Source organism: Typopeltis vanoorti, chromosome 17 (genome assembly GCF_054136105.1).
Source record: "Typopeltis vanoorti isolate ZY-2024b chromosome 17, IOZ_Tvanoo_1.0, whole genome shotgun sequence".
Lineage (NCBI taxonomy): Eukaryota > Metazoa > Arthropoda > Arachnida > Uropygi > Thelyphonidae > Typopeltis > Typopeltis vanoorti.
The window spans coordinates 1,399,104-1,415,876 of record NC_143565.1 but is presented as its reverse complement, the minus strand read 5'-3'; the positions used below and the strand labels follow the sequence as shown (position 1 = coordinate 1,415,876).

The 16,773-nt window shown below is 36.4% G+C and overlaps 1 protein-coding gene across 1 annotated transcript in view; it reads left to right on the top strand.

The window, feature by feature from the left end:
- Positions 1–16,773, top strand: part of LOC150097089 (myosin-14-like) — a 1,147,103-nt gene that overhangs the window by 400,108 nt on the left and 730,222 nt on the right. The window contains exon 12 of the mRNA XM_090407039.1: positions 11,699–11,869. Coding sequence (XP_090263165.1) covers positions 11,699–11,869 — 171 coding nt within the window. The remainder of the gene's footprint in view (positions 1–11,698; positions 11,870–16,773) is intronic.

Here is a 16,773-nt window from a genome sequence, read left to right as displayed (position 1 = left end):
CATGAGTGGGAGGATAGTCGAGTCACCTATCACACCACTAGCCATTGTCTTCTGCCTTTTAGTATTACCTGGAGAATGCTATATTTATAGTTTCTCATTAGATGTCCTAAGTAGGCAGTTTTTATTCCTTTCACAGTATTGATTAATTCTCGATTTTTATTTATTCTTCTAAGTACCTCTTCAGAGCCTATGTAGCACAGTGGATGTATGTGTTTGCATACCACGGCGCTTGGCTGCACGAAGGAAGACTTGGTTTCGAGTCTAGTCGGCGACCAGAGGAAATTTTGCTAAGCCTTTTTTCGACCGGTTCCCGAGTTAGTCGATCTCTGGCACGTGCAAGCGGGTTTTTCCTCCCGGAAACTCAGGTTTTTCGTCCCGTAAACTCAAGAAAATCGACCATAGAACCAAAATTATTTCAGACATTAAAAAAATATATTGTGTTAGGGACCACGAGATGGCGGCACATCTGAGCCGTCTCTCTTCACTGTGTACCGCTTAATTAGGGATAGCTTTGGGCCATCTATCTCTGATTGGTACCAGTGGAGATTGAACTGCCCATTCAGTCTCCAAAGTTAGATAGGGCTAAATGGCCTCGCCTACTCCCATATACGGGAATAAAACGGCGTTAGCTGATTTTTTTTTTTTTTTGAAGTACCTCTTCATTCTTCACCTTTTCTGTCCATGGGATCTTGAACATCCTCCTAAATAACCACATTTCAAAGGCTTCCAGGTGTTTGATCATATTTACCTTTAACATCGATGTTTCAACTTCATATAGTAAATTTGACCAGACTTAGCAATTCAACATATGTACTCGAATTTCAGTGATTAAGTCATTGTTACATAAAATGGGGTTCATGTCAATAGAGGACTGTCTTGCAATTTTAATTCTTGATCTTATCTCCATTTCAAAGTCTTAATTTTCATTTAGCCAGAATCCCAGCTATCTGAATTTGTTCACTTGTTCTATTTTCTTTCCATTTAGTATTTAGTTGGCTATCATCGAAGAGTTTGTTTTTTTTTGACGTTAATTTTTAGGTCCATTTCTGTGCTTTCTTTGTTGACAATTTCTACGAGTATATGAAGATCTTGAATATTTGCTGTAATTAAAGCGGTATCATCTGCATAGTGTAAGTTATTTATTAATTGGCTGTTGATGATTACTCCTTTCTTTCTTCCATCTAAGGCCTTGCGAAATAAGACTTCTTAGTAGATGTTAAACAGAAGTGGAGATAATACATATTCTTGTCTCACTCCTCTTTCAAGTTTGATATTGCTTGTCCTGATGTTGTCTGTTATGACATATATTATTCTGGCCCCAGTAGAGGTTTTTAATGATTCTAACATCCTTCTCATCTAGGCCTAGTTGTTCTAAGATGTTTATGAGTTTATTATGCTGGACCTTATCAAAAGCCTTTTTGAAATGAATAAAACAAATATAAAGGTTAGTTTGTTGTTCTCTGCATCTTTATGCTAAGATACGTGAACAGAAAAGTGCTTCTCTTGTTTGTAGCCCATTTCTGAAATCAAACTGAGTCCCACTAATGAAATCATCACATTTTTGGTGTATTCTGTTATGAATGATTTTTAGGAATATTTTGAGTCTGGCTCATTAGGCTCAATCTAAAATCATCACAAGTTTTTGTATTAGGTTGTTTAGGCAATGCAATGAAGATTGAGTTCATTCAGTCAGAGTGTAGTTTACCAGTATCATAAATTCTGTTGAATAATTTTACAATTTTATCAATATTACTGTCATTAATTAGTTTAATAATTTATGCTGGTAGGTCATTGGGTTCACATACTTTACCATTTCTTGATAATTTGATTATCTTTACTATTTCAGACTTCAAGATAGGTGGGCCTGTGAATATATTTCTTGAATTTAATAAATTTAGTTTAATCCTTTATCCAAGTGTGAGCAAACAAAGTTTGCGCCTGAAAATCTCTTCAGGACTGGGGTAAGGTAGTACAACACTGGGGAACTCGTAGCAAAGGTGGACCAAGCTAACATCACTCCTATTTCAGTATCTCCCATAACGCAAAACGCATCTCCTTGCAGATATGTATAATGTTACACATTAAGAGAAGGGCCTCTACCCAGACTAGTTTCGACCTTTATTGAGGTCTCTTCAGTGGGAGCCAGGCCCGGTTGCTCGTGCCCAGTGTTGTACTACCTTACCCCAGTCCTGAAGATATTTTCAGGCACAAACTTTGTTTGCTCACACCTGGATAAAGGATTAAACTAAATTTATTATAGTCTAACCAAGTGAAAAATAAACTTCAACATATTTCTTGAATTTGTTAAGTCTTGTCTCTTATCAGAGATTAGTGCCTTGATGTATTCAGCCGAAACTTGTTATTTTTTAAATGTTTTTAGGATTATATCTCCTCTTTTAATCCTGAGTAGCATAAGATGTTGTTTTTTCATCAGTTCTGAGAATTTTATTATTATTATTTTTTTGTGAAGATTGAAGTCATTATGTTTTTTTTTTTTTGTAGATCTGCTATTTCATTATATTTATTCTTTCATCCAGTTTTCTTTGACTTACTTTATTTTTGATTTTATCTTGATCTGTATCTCTTTATATTTTGCTTAACTTTATGTTTATGCAGTCTGTGTTGGTCCATAAGGGATAAGATCTCAGCAGTCATCCATTCCCTCTGCTTGTGAGATATAATATAACCCAGTATTTCTGTACTTATTTTTAATAATTCTTCTTTTAGTTTTTTCCATAATTCATTCACTTCTAGTTCTACATCATTAAAGTTCAAAGTAATTTTCTTTATTAAGTTCTGATTTAAGTTCTTTTTCTATTTTCACATTCTGTAAGTTTTTTAAATTTAGTTTTTTCATCTGATTTGTTTTCTGGATTTTATTTAGTCTCAATTTGAGTTCTTTTACTAGTGGATTATGGTCTGAACCAGTGTCAGCACTAGGATAGGTCTTTATACTCCTTACAATACTTCTAAAATGTTAATTAACTAAGGTGTAATCAATTTGGTGTCTGACTATACTGTTGCTATTGTCTTGTGGAGATTTCTATGTGTAGATTCTTCTGTTTGAATCATGTATTTGTAATTATTAGATCTTCTTCTTGACAAAATTGTATTAAATGATCTCCTCTATCATTTCTTATCCCAAATCCAAACTGTCTTGCTGTTTGGATTTGGGATAATCTTCCATGATGATATTGATGTCATGTTTCTTTGTTATTTTGAGAAGTTCTTTCAACTGAGAATAGAAAAGGTCAATTTCTGCATCATCTTTGTCTGCAGTCTGACTTGCTATCCCTCCACAGTACCCTTTACATTCCTGGAGATATGGTAATAAAAGACCTTCATAATGTAAGTTTCAGAGGCACTCTTATTGTATTTATTAAAAACTCTTTGTTTACCATAGTATTCCGAATCTGAGTGGAAAGTACTGTTTTGATCACATCATGAAGAAGAGTATTCCTCAAAGTTCTCAAAGTATTCCTCAAAGTTTGTTGCGCTTTGCTGTCAAAATTAATTCAATCACTGAACAGCTTCTGAAAATACAGAACATTTCTCTGTATACACTCAATGTACAAAACATTGGAGATAGGGTTGATGGGAAGTTGACACTAGCATCCCCTGTGCAGAGTGAAACATATCAACACTGAATACAGATGGGAAATAGGCAGACATAGGCTTCCCAACATTGTATCACAATCGATGAACATGGACAAATGTGGCGATCTTAGCAACTTTGATCATGGACATATTATCGGTGCAAGACAAATGGGTCGTTCTATCTTCCAAGTGTTAAGAACCCTAGGGTTCTCAAGGGCAACTGAATCAATTGTCTACCACAAGGTTGGTTGATTGGTAGAGCCTCTGCTACTAATGGTTCACGAAAAAAGTTAAGCAAGTTTGAGCGCGGTTAGTAGTTGGAAGGGACAATCATTCAATGCTGTTGGCACACTTCCCTTGATGAGTCTTTGGACTCCCTGGAGGTGTCACATAATAATAATAAAAATAATAAGTATGCCATCAATGGACGTACCAATGCCCAGAAATCAAGTCGTGGCCGACCACACGACAATAATGACCAGGATCAACATAGACTGTCCAGGCTTGTACACCATTCACATGACAATGGTGGCACAAATCGCATCTGGTGTCAATGTTGGAGGTCTAATCAGCATCAGTGAGCGAACGGTATGGTGTACCATGCATACCATGGGCTATGGAAGCCGCCGACCTAATTGTGTACCACTGTTGACAGCTTGTCATCACCATTGCACTTTGCCAGGTGTAGGGACTATCATAACTGGACTTCTGCAGAATGGACCAGAGTTGTTTAGTCTGATGAATCCCAGTATCGATTGTACCAAGCTGGTGGGATAGTGCAGGTGTGGCATCAACACCATGAGGCCATGGCCCTGTCTTGCCAGGTTGGTACTGTTGTAGGAGCTGGTGGCTCTGTGTTGGTTTGGGAAGCCTTTTTCATGTATTTCATGTAACACATTAGGTCCTTAGTGTATCTGGAGAGGTCCTTAAATGCCATGAGCTACTAGAATGTGCTGGCTGATCACTTACACACTTTCATGGCCTTTGGACATCTTGCATCCTTTTTCAACAGGACAGTGCACCACCACGCTGCACCAGAACCAGCCAGGCATGGCTCGAGAAACATTTCTCTGAGTTTGGGACCATCCAATGGCCATAAAGTCCCTGGATTTATATCTGATGGAATCTCTGTTAGATGCCATAGAGCAAGACATCACATCCATGTATCCATGACCAACGTCTAAGGTGCCATTGTGGACAATGCTGCAACAGGGATGACTGGAATTACCTCCGGCAACCCTCCAGCATCTGGCAGAGGCAATGCCTCAGAGAGTACAGGCTGTTATTTGTGCTAGAGGAGGACCAACATACTATTAGGTAGGTATCACTAATGTTTTGTCTGTTTGAGTGTAGTGCTGTATATTTTGATAACCTCACAATTTTCTGTCACTTTATAACTGGAGGGTAACTGTGGGTAATTAAAAGGCAATGTCAACAGTTAATTGAATGTCTCTCCATGAGCTCTTAGTAAAATGTTCAGATGATTCTCAGGACAAAAAGTGTCTGTGTACACTTCTACTAAAATGCACTCTTCACCCAAAGCTTGAGTTAAGAATGAGACAAATATTATTCCAATACCAAAAGTCAAGTTCTTAGATTTCATCAGTGATAGAAAGCTCACATTCCTTGCATGCAATCATAAACTTAGAGGAAAGTGCAAGAGAGAGAGAGAGAATTGAATCTCCTTTGCACTCTGTCCTGTACTGAATTTTGTGCAGATTGATCTTCATTGCTTCATCTTTATTGTGCAGTTATATGTTCACAACTGGATTGTAGGGTCCCAAGTCTACAGCCATGCAAGCAGAGTAGCCTGTGATAGTTGGATCCTGTCCATCATCAGGGAATTCAAATAGCTACTGCTGATTGTCAAGTATTGTGTATTCAGTCTTTATGCCAAGGTGAATGAACCTGCTCTCTCACTTAGACAGAAACAGTGCCTCTTAACTGTGTCCTATAAATAAAGTCCATTCTAAAGCATGCTATGTGGACTAGTATCCTTTATTAGCAGGAATCTTGACAACATTACCTTTACCAAACATAATAGCATTCCTCTATGGCAGGTTTGCACTCCATCCTTAATGCACATAGAGCAGAACACTCTGCTTTCCTTCCCATCTGTACTGATGGTTGAAGATCTAAGACATCTGTTGGTTGTGCTACTGACTTCTTTATATATATCATTATATATATATGCAGTGGTGTATTTAGGTATAGGCCGTATAGGCCCGGGCCTAGAGCAGCAAATTTTGAGGGGCGGAGGAAATTTCTGGGCTCTCATTGTTGTAATTATGTTTATATTACGAATTTACGATATAAATAGGTTATGCATGTAAATCAACATGTTCATTGAATATGGGGGGTGGGCCTAGGGGTGAGAAATACCTAAATATGCCACTGTATATATGTATGTATGTATATTGATTCCATACACGAGCGGTCCTATGGCACATCAGTGCCCTGTGTGGGATGCAGGTGAGGAGTCAGATAGTATTTTATTCACATTTTTTTTAAAGAGTTGCATGTTGTAGCTGTTTGGAAATATTTCTTGTAGTAAGCTATTCCAGAGGACTGAGGCAGATGGAATAAAATAGGAAGAAGAAAAGCAGGTTCATTATGCTTGCAGTTGCATGGTAAAGGGATGCAGGGCAGTTGCTGCTCTTGTATTAACAAGTGCAACAGAAAGTGGAGGAATCATTTTTGCCAGTTCAGTGGAGCAGTTGTCATTGAAGTACCTGTAGAATAGACATAGTGTAAAAACACTGCATCTGTGCAATAGAGGTTGAAGTGAATCTGCAAGAGAGGAATCATCTATGAGCTGAATTTTTTTTTTTTTTTCTCTCTCTCTCTCTCTGCATAGCATCAAGAATTTTTAGAGAAGCTTTAGGCATTCTACCCCAAACATGTGAGCAGTGTTATAAACACAGTCAGATTTCAAATTTGTATATTGTTAAGAGTTGGTTGAGTTTAAAATAGCCTCTTGAATGAAAGGGAAAGCCTAGTTTCTGGATGCTGAGGAAGATATCGTTGAGATTTGCTTGATCCAGGAGAGTCCAAGCAGAGAGAGAGAGATCTGATCTTGTCTGGTGATTTATGTATTTCTATGGTAAGGGAATATGAGTTGAGATTTATTTTGCAGGAGAATAGGAAAGACTGTGTTTTGGTGGCATTGAATATAACCAGATTGTCCTCGCTCTACTGAAGGATATATAGATCAGTGTTTATGGCACTAGTTGTAGAAAGTTTATATTTCACTTGGTTAGAGTATAATAAAATTAGTTTAATCCTTTATCCAAGTGTGAGCAAACAAAGTTTGCGCCTGAAAGTATCTTCAGGACTGGGTTAAGGTGGTACAACACCAGGCCAACTCATTGCAAAGGTGGAGCAAGCTACCAACACTCCTATCTCAGTATCTCCTATATATAATGCAAAACACATCTCCTTGCGGATATGTCTAATGTTATGCATTAAGGGAAGGGCCACTACCCAGACTAGTTTCGACCTTTATTGAGGTCTCTTCAGTGGGAGCCAGGCCCAAGTAGAGATATCAGGCAGAAGCATTAGCAGGTCATCTCTATCTATAGGAGTTGCCAAATGGTGTGCCACCCTTTTTTTAATAAATTACTCTGGATTTAGAGAAAGATGTTGAAAGTTTATTTTTCACTTGGTTAGAGTATAATAAAATTAGTTTAATCCTTTATCCAAGTGTGAGCAAACAAAGTTTGCGCCTGAAAGTATCTTCAGGACTGGTTTAAGGTGGTACAACACCAGGGCAACTCGTTGCAAAGGTGGAGCAAGATACCAACACTCCTATCTCAGTATCTCCTATATATAATGCAAAACACATCTCCTTGCGGATATGTCTAATGTTATGCATTAAGGGAAGGGCCACTACCCAGACTAGTTTCGACCTTTATTGAGGTCCCTCTATTTGGGCCTGGCTCCCACTGAAGAGACCTCAATAAAGGTTGAAACTAGTCTGGGTAGTGGCCCTTCCCTTAATGCATAACATTAGACATATCCGCAAGGAGATGTGTTTTGCATTATATAGGAGATACTGAGATAGGAGTGTCGGTAGCTTGCTCCACCTTTGCAACGAGTTGCCCTGGTGTTGTACCACCTTAACCCAGTCCTGAAGATACTTTCAGGCGCAAACTTTGTTTGCTCACACTTGGATAAAGGATTAAACTAATTTTATTATGCACTAGTTGTAGATGATCTTGATGCTTGGGATATCTTGGACTTGATCATGTCTAATCAGATCCCACTTCATTGCAGCAATTATACAGAAAAGTTATATGCAATTTAACTTGTGCATATTAAAGAAAACCGCTACCAAAAGTGTATAATATATACCAACTTATTGAGTTCTATACAGACCATCTCACACTCTGTGTATAATCCACATCCAGTGCTTTACAAGGTTCTTCAACTGTTGTACAAATTTAAAGTACAACAATTGTAGATATTCAGCTGTGCTGGATTCCCATCCACATTAAAATTAAGAGAAATGAGGCGCTGCAGATGTAGCTGCTAGATCAGTGCTTACATTTTCCATTTATTGTTTATCTGTTCCATATATGGACTACAGTCATTTTATAAGATCAAAACTAATAACCCAATGATAGTCATCTTGGCAGGAAATACTAACAAATAAATTGTATGAGGTTAAGCCTGAAATTAAGCATTGGCAGCTTAGTCAGTGGAGAAACAGAAGAGAGGCAGTTGTTCTTGCTAGACTTCGATTATGCACATTCATCTTACTCATTATTATTTACTGAGGACTGATAAGCTGCCTATGTATGAAAAAGCAACATGCATCTCAACATGCACCACATGCATTTCACTCAAGAAGGGAATGAATATTTTGCTCTACTTGCTGAGCCACATACACTCAGGCAGATCTTATCAGACTCAAATAAATTGCATTAAGTTTTTAACTTTTTCTTAAAAAGAATTAATTTATACAAATACGTTTCACTTTACATTCTGTTTTTATGCGGATACTGCTTCATTAAATTTTTTAAAATCTGGTTTTCTGAATATCATGTTGTTTACTAATTTATCTCTTTATGACTGCTTATTATTACCCTGAGTACTGCTGTAACTTTTGCAGCAAAAAACTTCTAATCAACTAACCAACCATTACTTCCACCAACACCATCTTGATGAACCATTCAAATCCAGTCCATTACTTCTATGTAATTAAATTCATCCCCTGAAACTCATTGCACATACATTCACAAACTGCACTCTTCTCTCTTTACGCATTTCCCTTGTTTCCAAACAAGAATTCGTTCATATTCTCACTATCTAATGCTTCAATCACTCTACTTATTCTACCTCAAGGAAAACAAACTTTGTGCATCCTTTCATTCAGTACAACTCTAATAATCAAATTTCTATGCAATGGCACTTGCAAGTCATTCATTCATTACCATTTTCATTAGTCACCAATTCCAGTGTTCTTCACACTTCCATACATATTATTATGATTCAGAACATCCATTAAGTCAAAGACTCATCATGGGAAGCACATCCTAGAAAACGCAGAGTCTATCATATCACTCCTTGAACTCATTCACTATTTGTGCTCAAGGTAATGCATTCCACACTCCAACCATCCTCCATGCAAAGAAACCACTCCTAACTCTCTCTTGCTCATAACTTCGTTTTGAATCCAGGTAGGGCTCCTTGTTCTGCTGAACATAAAAACTGTCTAGTGTCAACCCTGCAACTACTTCTCAACAATATCTCAGTATCTCAATGATATCATTTGTCCTTTTTCTATCTATCAAACTTTGCAATCCATATTCTCTCAGTCTGTCTTCATAACTAACATTGTACAGTCCTGATATCATCTTTGTTATCTGCCTCTGCACTATTTCCAAGGTTAATTTATTCCCTTCAAATCCTGGGGTGCACAATAGATCAGACTAGATGTGGTCTGATCAGGTCTTTATACAATGGAATGACATCTTTTTATCTCTGCTGGTCAATGTCCTTTTCAGTATTGCAGCAATCCTCTTTGTTACCTTACTACCATTGCAGTTTGTTCCCTGAATTTCAGGTTTCTATCAATCATCATCCACAGATCCCTTGTCTCCCCTACTTCCTCCAATAGATTATGCAGCCTTCCATTGATATATCCCAAACTTAATGACTTTATATTTAGCTGAATTAAACTGAATCTCCCATTCATTTTCCCATCTGTTCAGTTTATTCAAATCCTCATAAAAGGGTTACTGTATCTGCAGTCTTACTAATACTTCCTAGCTTTACATCATCTTCAAACAACTGAATATCCTTCTGCAATCCATTGACAATATCATTGATATAAAAGTCGAATAACACAGATCCCAATACTAAGTCTCGTGGGACCATACTTGTAACCTTCCTCCTTCTTGATACTTCTTCTCCATACATAACTCTGATAACTATCACCAGTCTTCATTCCATTTCACTAACCAAACATCCAGACCCATTTGCTGCAGCTTAAATATCAGCTGATCATGTTTGTACCCTATCAAATGCTTTTGTAAAATCCAAAAAAATGGAATGGCAGAATATGCTTTTTCCCTCACGAACTGCTGTTGTCACTTTAATATAAAAGGCAATCAGATTACTAAAGCATGTGCTCTTATGAGTCCAGTGTAAATTTTCTCCCACCAGTTTGTCTAAAATCTTAACAACTACTGATGAAATACAGATTTGTCTATAGTTTGACACTTCCAGTCTGCCACCACCTTTATGCCATGGCACTATCTTATCCTCTTTCCACTTGTTGGGCACCTTACCTTTGGCATACTTTTTATTGAAAATCTGGGTCAGTGGAGTTGTCGGTTCTTTAGCACATTCTCTCAAAACCTATGGCAAAATCTCATCCAGTTCCATTGCTTTATTGACATCCAGAGTACTCAGTATTTTAAACACACTCTCTTCTTGCATTTTTAAACATCAACCCTGTCCCCATCCCTCTAGTATTAAAACCTAACAACTTCACTACGTCCATTTCATCACTCACTCTACTCCCAGTTTTATCCCTTATCCAACAATGTCATTCTTCCACAATCATTCTTCCTCCTACTGGCCACACAATGAAAGAATTTCTTAAGATTTTCTTTGGATCTTGGGGGCCAGTCTCTTCTCATATTCTAGTTTTGCCTTCCTTACTATACTAGTCATGCTCTTGATGTGAGTCTTATATTTTTCATGCATCTGATTTCCACTCCTCTCCTTATATCTCTTCAATAACTTCTCTTTCACCCGTAATTCCTGTATGATATTGTTTGTCATCCACTTTACACCAAATTGTGTTATCTTTTTCACTTGCCATATACAATTTTCCATAGCTGCTAATAAATATTCCTCACCAGTTCCCAAGCACTGATGATACCTCATCCTTCCGATTCCTCCATCCATGGAACTGTTCCAAGTTGATTTCTAAGATTATTATAATTACCTGTCTTATAATTCCACATATATTCCTTTCTCTTCAATATTCTTGCACGTCTATTCTTCTTTGAAGTCAAAACTACATCACATGGTTACTCTCTAACTGGGGGGCAGAGATGCCAGCTCAGTTATAATCAGATCTGATGCTGTGACCAAATTCAAAACTCTTGAACCTTGTGTTCCTCCTCCTATATCCACAGTTCTCTTCATTTCACTGTGCTTGTACTTCAAATTCACAAAGTCTGCTTTCCAATCTTGTATCAGTTTTGCTATCATTCACCTTGGCACTTTACCTTCAGTCGCAGATATTTTTTACTATTAGCCCACTTATCTCATCAGTAACTGCACAGGGTGCAGTTACTGATGAGAAATGCAAGACTGCACTATCAGTCTTATGCTTTCTTATTGTCAGTCATGCTTCAAATTCTAAATTCAAGCACGTCATTAATTGTTTGAATTTGTTGTCACCTATGCGGAAAAAAATTACATGAGGAAATTTGCATTTAAATCTGCAGATGTCCTCTATGTTGATCAATTTCCATTATATTTATTATAAATCAGCATGTAATTTTAGTTATTGTATATTTAATTTTTTTTTATTTTACTATAAGCTTTGCTAATTTTATTTGATTACATTTTTTTTTTCCAGCTGAATTCTTTTGAGCAGTTGTGTATCAATTATACTAATGAGAAATTACAACAATTATTCAACCATACCATGTTTATCTTAGAGCAAGAGGAATACCAAAGAGAAGGAATTGAGTGGAAATTTATTGATTTTGGCCTTGATTTACAGCCAACCATTGATCTCATAGAAAAGGTAAATCTGGATTTTCAGCTACACTTTGTATGCAAATTACTTGAACAATCAAATATAAATCAATTATCAATTATTTTAAAAGTTTATTTTTAATCTTGTGCTCAGTCATTTTTGGTAGAACAGGAATTCACTACAGATACACTGCTTGGAAAGACATCATTGGACTTTCCCCCATGGGCAAGGTGCATCGTGCCAGGTAATGAATCATGTGTTTGTAGCTTGTATAAATTGGAGGAATACGATGCTCCCAAGTCAGTGCAACTGTGTCCAGGTGAAATGACTGTGAGAAAGAAACTGATGGAGTCTGAAAGCGGTGTTGTGATAGGATGCATGTTGCAGGCCTATCTTTTTGGCAAATTGTTGATGAATTGGACTATACCAGGTCAACAATCAGTGATACTGTACTGAGATTGAAGTGCAGGGAATCAACTGCAAGTGCTACCTGCAGTGGATGACCCACCACACTCACCAAATGTGACTGTAGGGTGCTACGAAGGATAATATGTAAAAACCCATTCATTGGCCAACATGTTGAATGCGCAGTTCCAGGCATTTTCTAGAACTGAATCTGTACAAAAACCATTCAGAACTGAAGCTCACAATATTTTCCATGGTAGGGCAATATGCAAGCCTGCACATTACCCAAAGCAACATGCAGCATGTTCTCATTGGTGCAAAGAACATGCACAGTGGGACATGGAAGCTTGGAAAGCTATGTTATGGAATGATGATTCATGCTACACCCTTTGCTGAGCAGATGGATGGGTGCGGCAAATGCTTGGTGAATGTCTATCCCAGCTATGAAATTTGGAGGTGGTGGTGTAATGGTATGGTCCTGTTTCACCTGATTTGGCTTTAGACCTCTGTTTGTGGTGCCTTAAACATTGAGCTCTGAGAGGTATCTGAACATTCTGGACAATGCAATGCTTCCTACTTTCTGGCATTTCTACAGAAAACTGACTATTGTCTTTTTCAGAAGACAGTACACAGTGTCATAAGGCTGCTGCTTAATTGTGTGGTTTGTGGACATAAATGTCACCTACCTTGACTAGCATTTGCACAGCCCTGATTTAACCCTATTAAATTTCTGTGGGATGAACGAGAGTGTCGGGCAAGGTCAAGGGATGTCCACCCCCACAACAGTACAGGACCTCGTTACATGTCTGTAGGAAGAGTGATCCAAAATTCCCATTGATCGCTGTCATATGCTTGTGGAAAGTATGTCCTGTAGGATTGCTGCAGTCATTGCAGTGAAAAGAAGTCCTACGTCTTATTAAAGTAGGCACCATGGCTGTTCATTCCTGACACTGTGGTGTCCAATGACTTTTTTCCAAGCAGTGTACTTCTAAGAAATTGGTGATTGGGCAGAACAATAACAGTTATTGTTGTAATAAGAATAATTGAACAAGAATTCAATGCAATTCTTTTTTAAGTTCATTTGAAAGTAAACTACACAGACAAACTGGCCAGAAGAACATGCACAATTAACAGACATTGTCCTCATAAACCTTAGTTGCTTCGACCATAATTCTATCCAGCAAATTAACAGCAGATACTAACTTTATTATGTCTTTCTGTCCATATCTCTGTAATGAAATAGCCTCAAGAATGAATGAGCTGCTTTTAATGAAATCAGTATATAAGGTGATGGAAAATTGTTAAAAACTTTTACTACTTTAAATGAAAATTAAAATATACTTTTCACAGTTTCAATAAAGGAAATAATTTCACTTTGTGTAATGCACTGCAGAATTCATTTTATTTGCTGGCAGTTTTAATTAGTCTTTACAAATATTAACCAGTGAATGTATTCTGGCGCTTACCCCCTTGTATGAATGGCCTTGTTGATTGAGTTGGTAGAAACCCTTACACTGTAGCCTAGGGGTGCTCAAATTAAATGCTGCCACTGATCAAATCAGGTAATTTTTACACTTATGCAGACCACATTTTTTAAAACTTGAATTTTTAGGGAAAAATAAAATGTATATAAAATTCAATAGAACTTTATTATTATTACGTGTCACTTACAAGGAGTCCAAGGACTCATCGTGGGAGGGCACTCAACTCCACTTATATACATTATATGTAATACAAAATGTCCCAGAATTAGCTATTTATTTCAATGAAATGGGACGAATTTTTTAAAAGCTCATGTTTATTGATGTTTATCATGTTTAAGATGTGTTATAAATGTAAAAATTTCTAAATTATTTCATAATTTTATTATCTCCTTTCAGAACCCTAATAATGAATACACAAGAATGCCTGTATCAAAGGAGTGGATGTAATGAAATCAGAGAAGGATTTACAAGGAAATTTCACAGAACCAGTTCCTACAGACAAAGCGATTCGTGAACTTCTGAACAAATTTAAAACAACTGAATACATACACAATGAGGTGGGAAGAGGATGTTTGAGCAGCAAGGTGTGGATCAGATCGAAAACAGACTTCCCCCATGTGGAAAGTTGTTATCCAATAAACCTCTGTTTTCGATCTGATCCAAAAATTCTGCACACCTTGCTGCTTGATTTGGATAATCCTCTTCATTTAAGGCATGCAGTACCTGAATGTGATAAGCCTTTTTCATCGGTACGGGATGCAAGATTCTATGAACTGTTGTCTTGGATATGTTGAGTCTTCGACTGTCTTCCCTAGTTGACGTTGTTGGTTCATCCTCAAACAATTGTCGTATTCCTTTGATGCTGTTACATACTGTCCTTTAGCGTCCTTTTCCTACCTCATTGTATACGGATCCAGTTCTTTTAAATTTGTTCACAAGTTCGTGAATCACTTTGTCTGTAGGATTGGTTCTGTGAAATTTCGTTGTAAATCTTTCTCTGGGTCATTACATTGCACTCCTTTGATGTTACAATATGGATGTGTTCTTGTGTATTCATTATTAGGGTTAGGGCTCTGAAAGGAGATGAAAATAAAATCATGAAATAATTTAGAAATTTTTACATTTATAACACATGTTAAACATGATGAACATCAATAAACATGAGTTTTAAAAAAAAATTGTTTCATTTCACTGAAATAGATATCTAATTCTGGGACATCCTCACAGGGTGTCCCAGAATTTTGTAGTATTAATTGTAAATTAATACTACAAAATCTCTGTAATATTTATAAGTAACTGTTCTAATAACTACTTTACAAACACAATTATTGTGATAAGAATATCTACTTATTAATCATAAAATACTAGATCCTTTTCATGTAGGAGTCGATGGTGCAGAGTTGAGAAGTTGTCTAATCAAATTTTAGTATTTGTTTAGTGCACATGCTATAGTTGATTTCTGTTAAGGTGCAGGGAATGTAAATGCATTTTTATCCTTAATAAATATATTTATTTACATCAATAATAATAATATATGAATCTACTGATTTTGTAAATCATTTAATATTATACAAATATTTTTTATTTTGTTTATTCATTTATTCAAGGGCCACATTAAATCACTGAACAGGCAATATGTTATGCATCCTTGCTCTAGCCAAAAGGCTATGGGTTTATATCATACCACAGGTATATAAAAGGTGTAGCAGGAATAAGGGAGTGAGTTTGTGGTTTTGATAGATTATTCTTCTGGAAGATTATTGACCTTAGTGAAACATGACTTCACTGATAATAATAGAGAACACCAAATAACTATGGAACAATACTAATTATTATTATTATTCAACATCTGGCCTCCATGGAGTCAAAAGATTCATCATTGCACTTTTATGCCAAAAGATTATTGAACTGGCCATAAACCCATTTACAGTTTCAACCCTTATGATACCTAAGATGATGCAATAACTATAGGAGATTTATTCTACTAAATGCAGGTTACCATATATATATACAGGAATATTAAAAGAGGAAATGGATTCTAAAAAGGTTGATCTTGCATAGAACTCAATTTTCATTCTAAAATTATTAATTGAAAAGAGAAGAGAATTTCAAAAAGAAATCCATGTGACCTTCATTGAATTTAAAAAAGCTTTTGATAAAATTAATGGACAAAATTATTTAAAATATTAACCGATCTAAATATACCAAACCAATTTTTACAGCCTGTTCAAGAAATATACACCCGAAATAAAATAGCACTCAAATTAGAACAAATATCAGAATAGAAAGACATATCAAGGGCAGTATGGAAAGGATATACCCTATCATCTCTACTTTTTAATATACAGTAAAACCCCTTCTTTACACTTTTCAGGGGACTGATGGAAAAAAGTGTAAATAGCAAGAAATGCAAAAAAACATTAAAAAAGGCTAAAAGATGACTTACTGCTAGTATGTGAGTCTACATACTAGATTACAAAATTTAATAACTGAAAATAAATGAATTTACAATTACTTACATTTATCTATTTAAATAAATATTTAATTGTTGATTGCTTTTGCTTTTCGGTTTTTTTTTTTTTTTTTTTTTGACATAGCACCAGATTGCTTTCCATTGAGTTCAGTGCTTGACCTGTTTTTTACTATTGTGTTCAAAGTGGACATGGAGAGTCCAAGATCTTTTGCTAAATGCACACATGTTCCAGCATGCCAATCTACATGTCACAGAATTGCCATCTTTTCTTCTACCGAAATACATTTTCTGTCTTTTTTCTCCATGTTACTAATGTGGATAATCCACCACCGCAACTTGAAAGCAACTTTCACAAGCTAAATTACGTAGCAGAAATTCAGCAATATCAATTCGTACTGTGATTGAAAAATCATGGTATCGCTCATCACTACATTACTGCTGCAAGCATGCAAGTCACCATGATGGTGGAAACGAAACTACAACCAAAAGCAACGCCACCTGGGAACAGAAATGCACAGATTTCTGCAGAAATCGATTCGAAAATTAGTATTGCCAACCAAGAAAAAAAACGCAAATAACAGTGAATAACA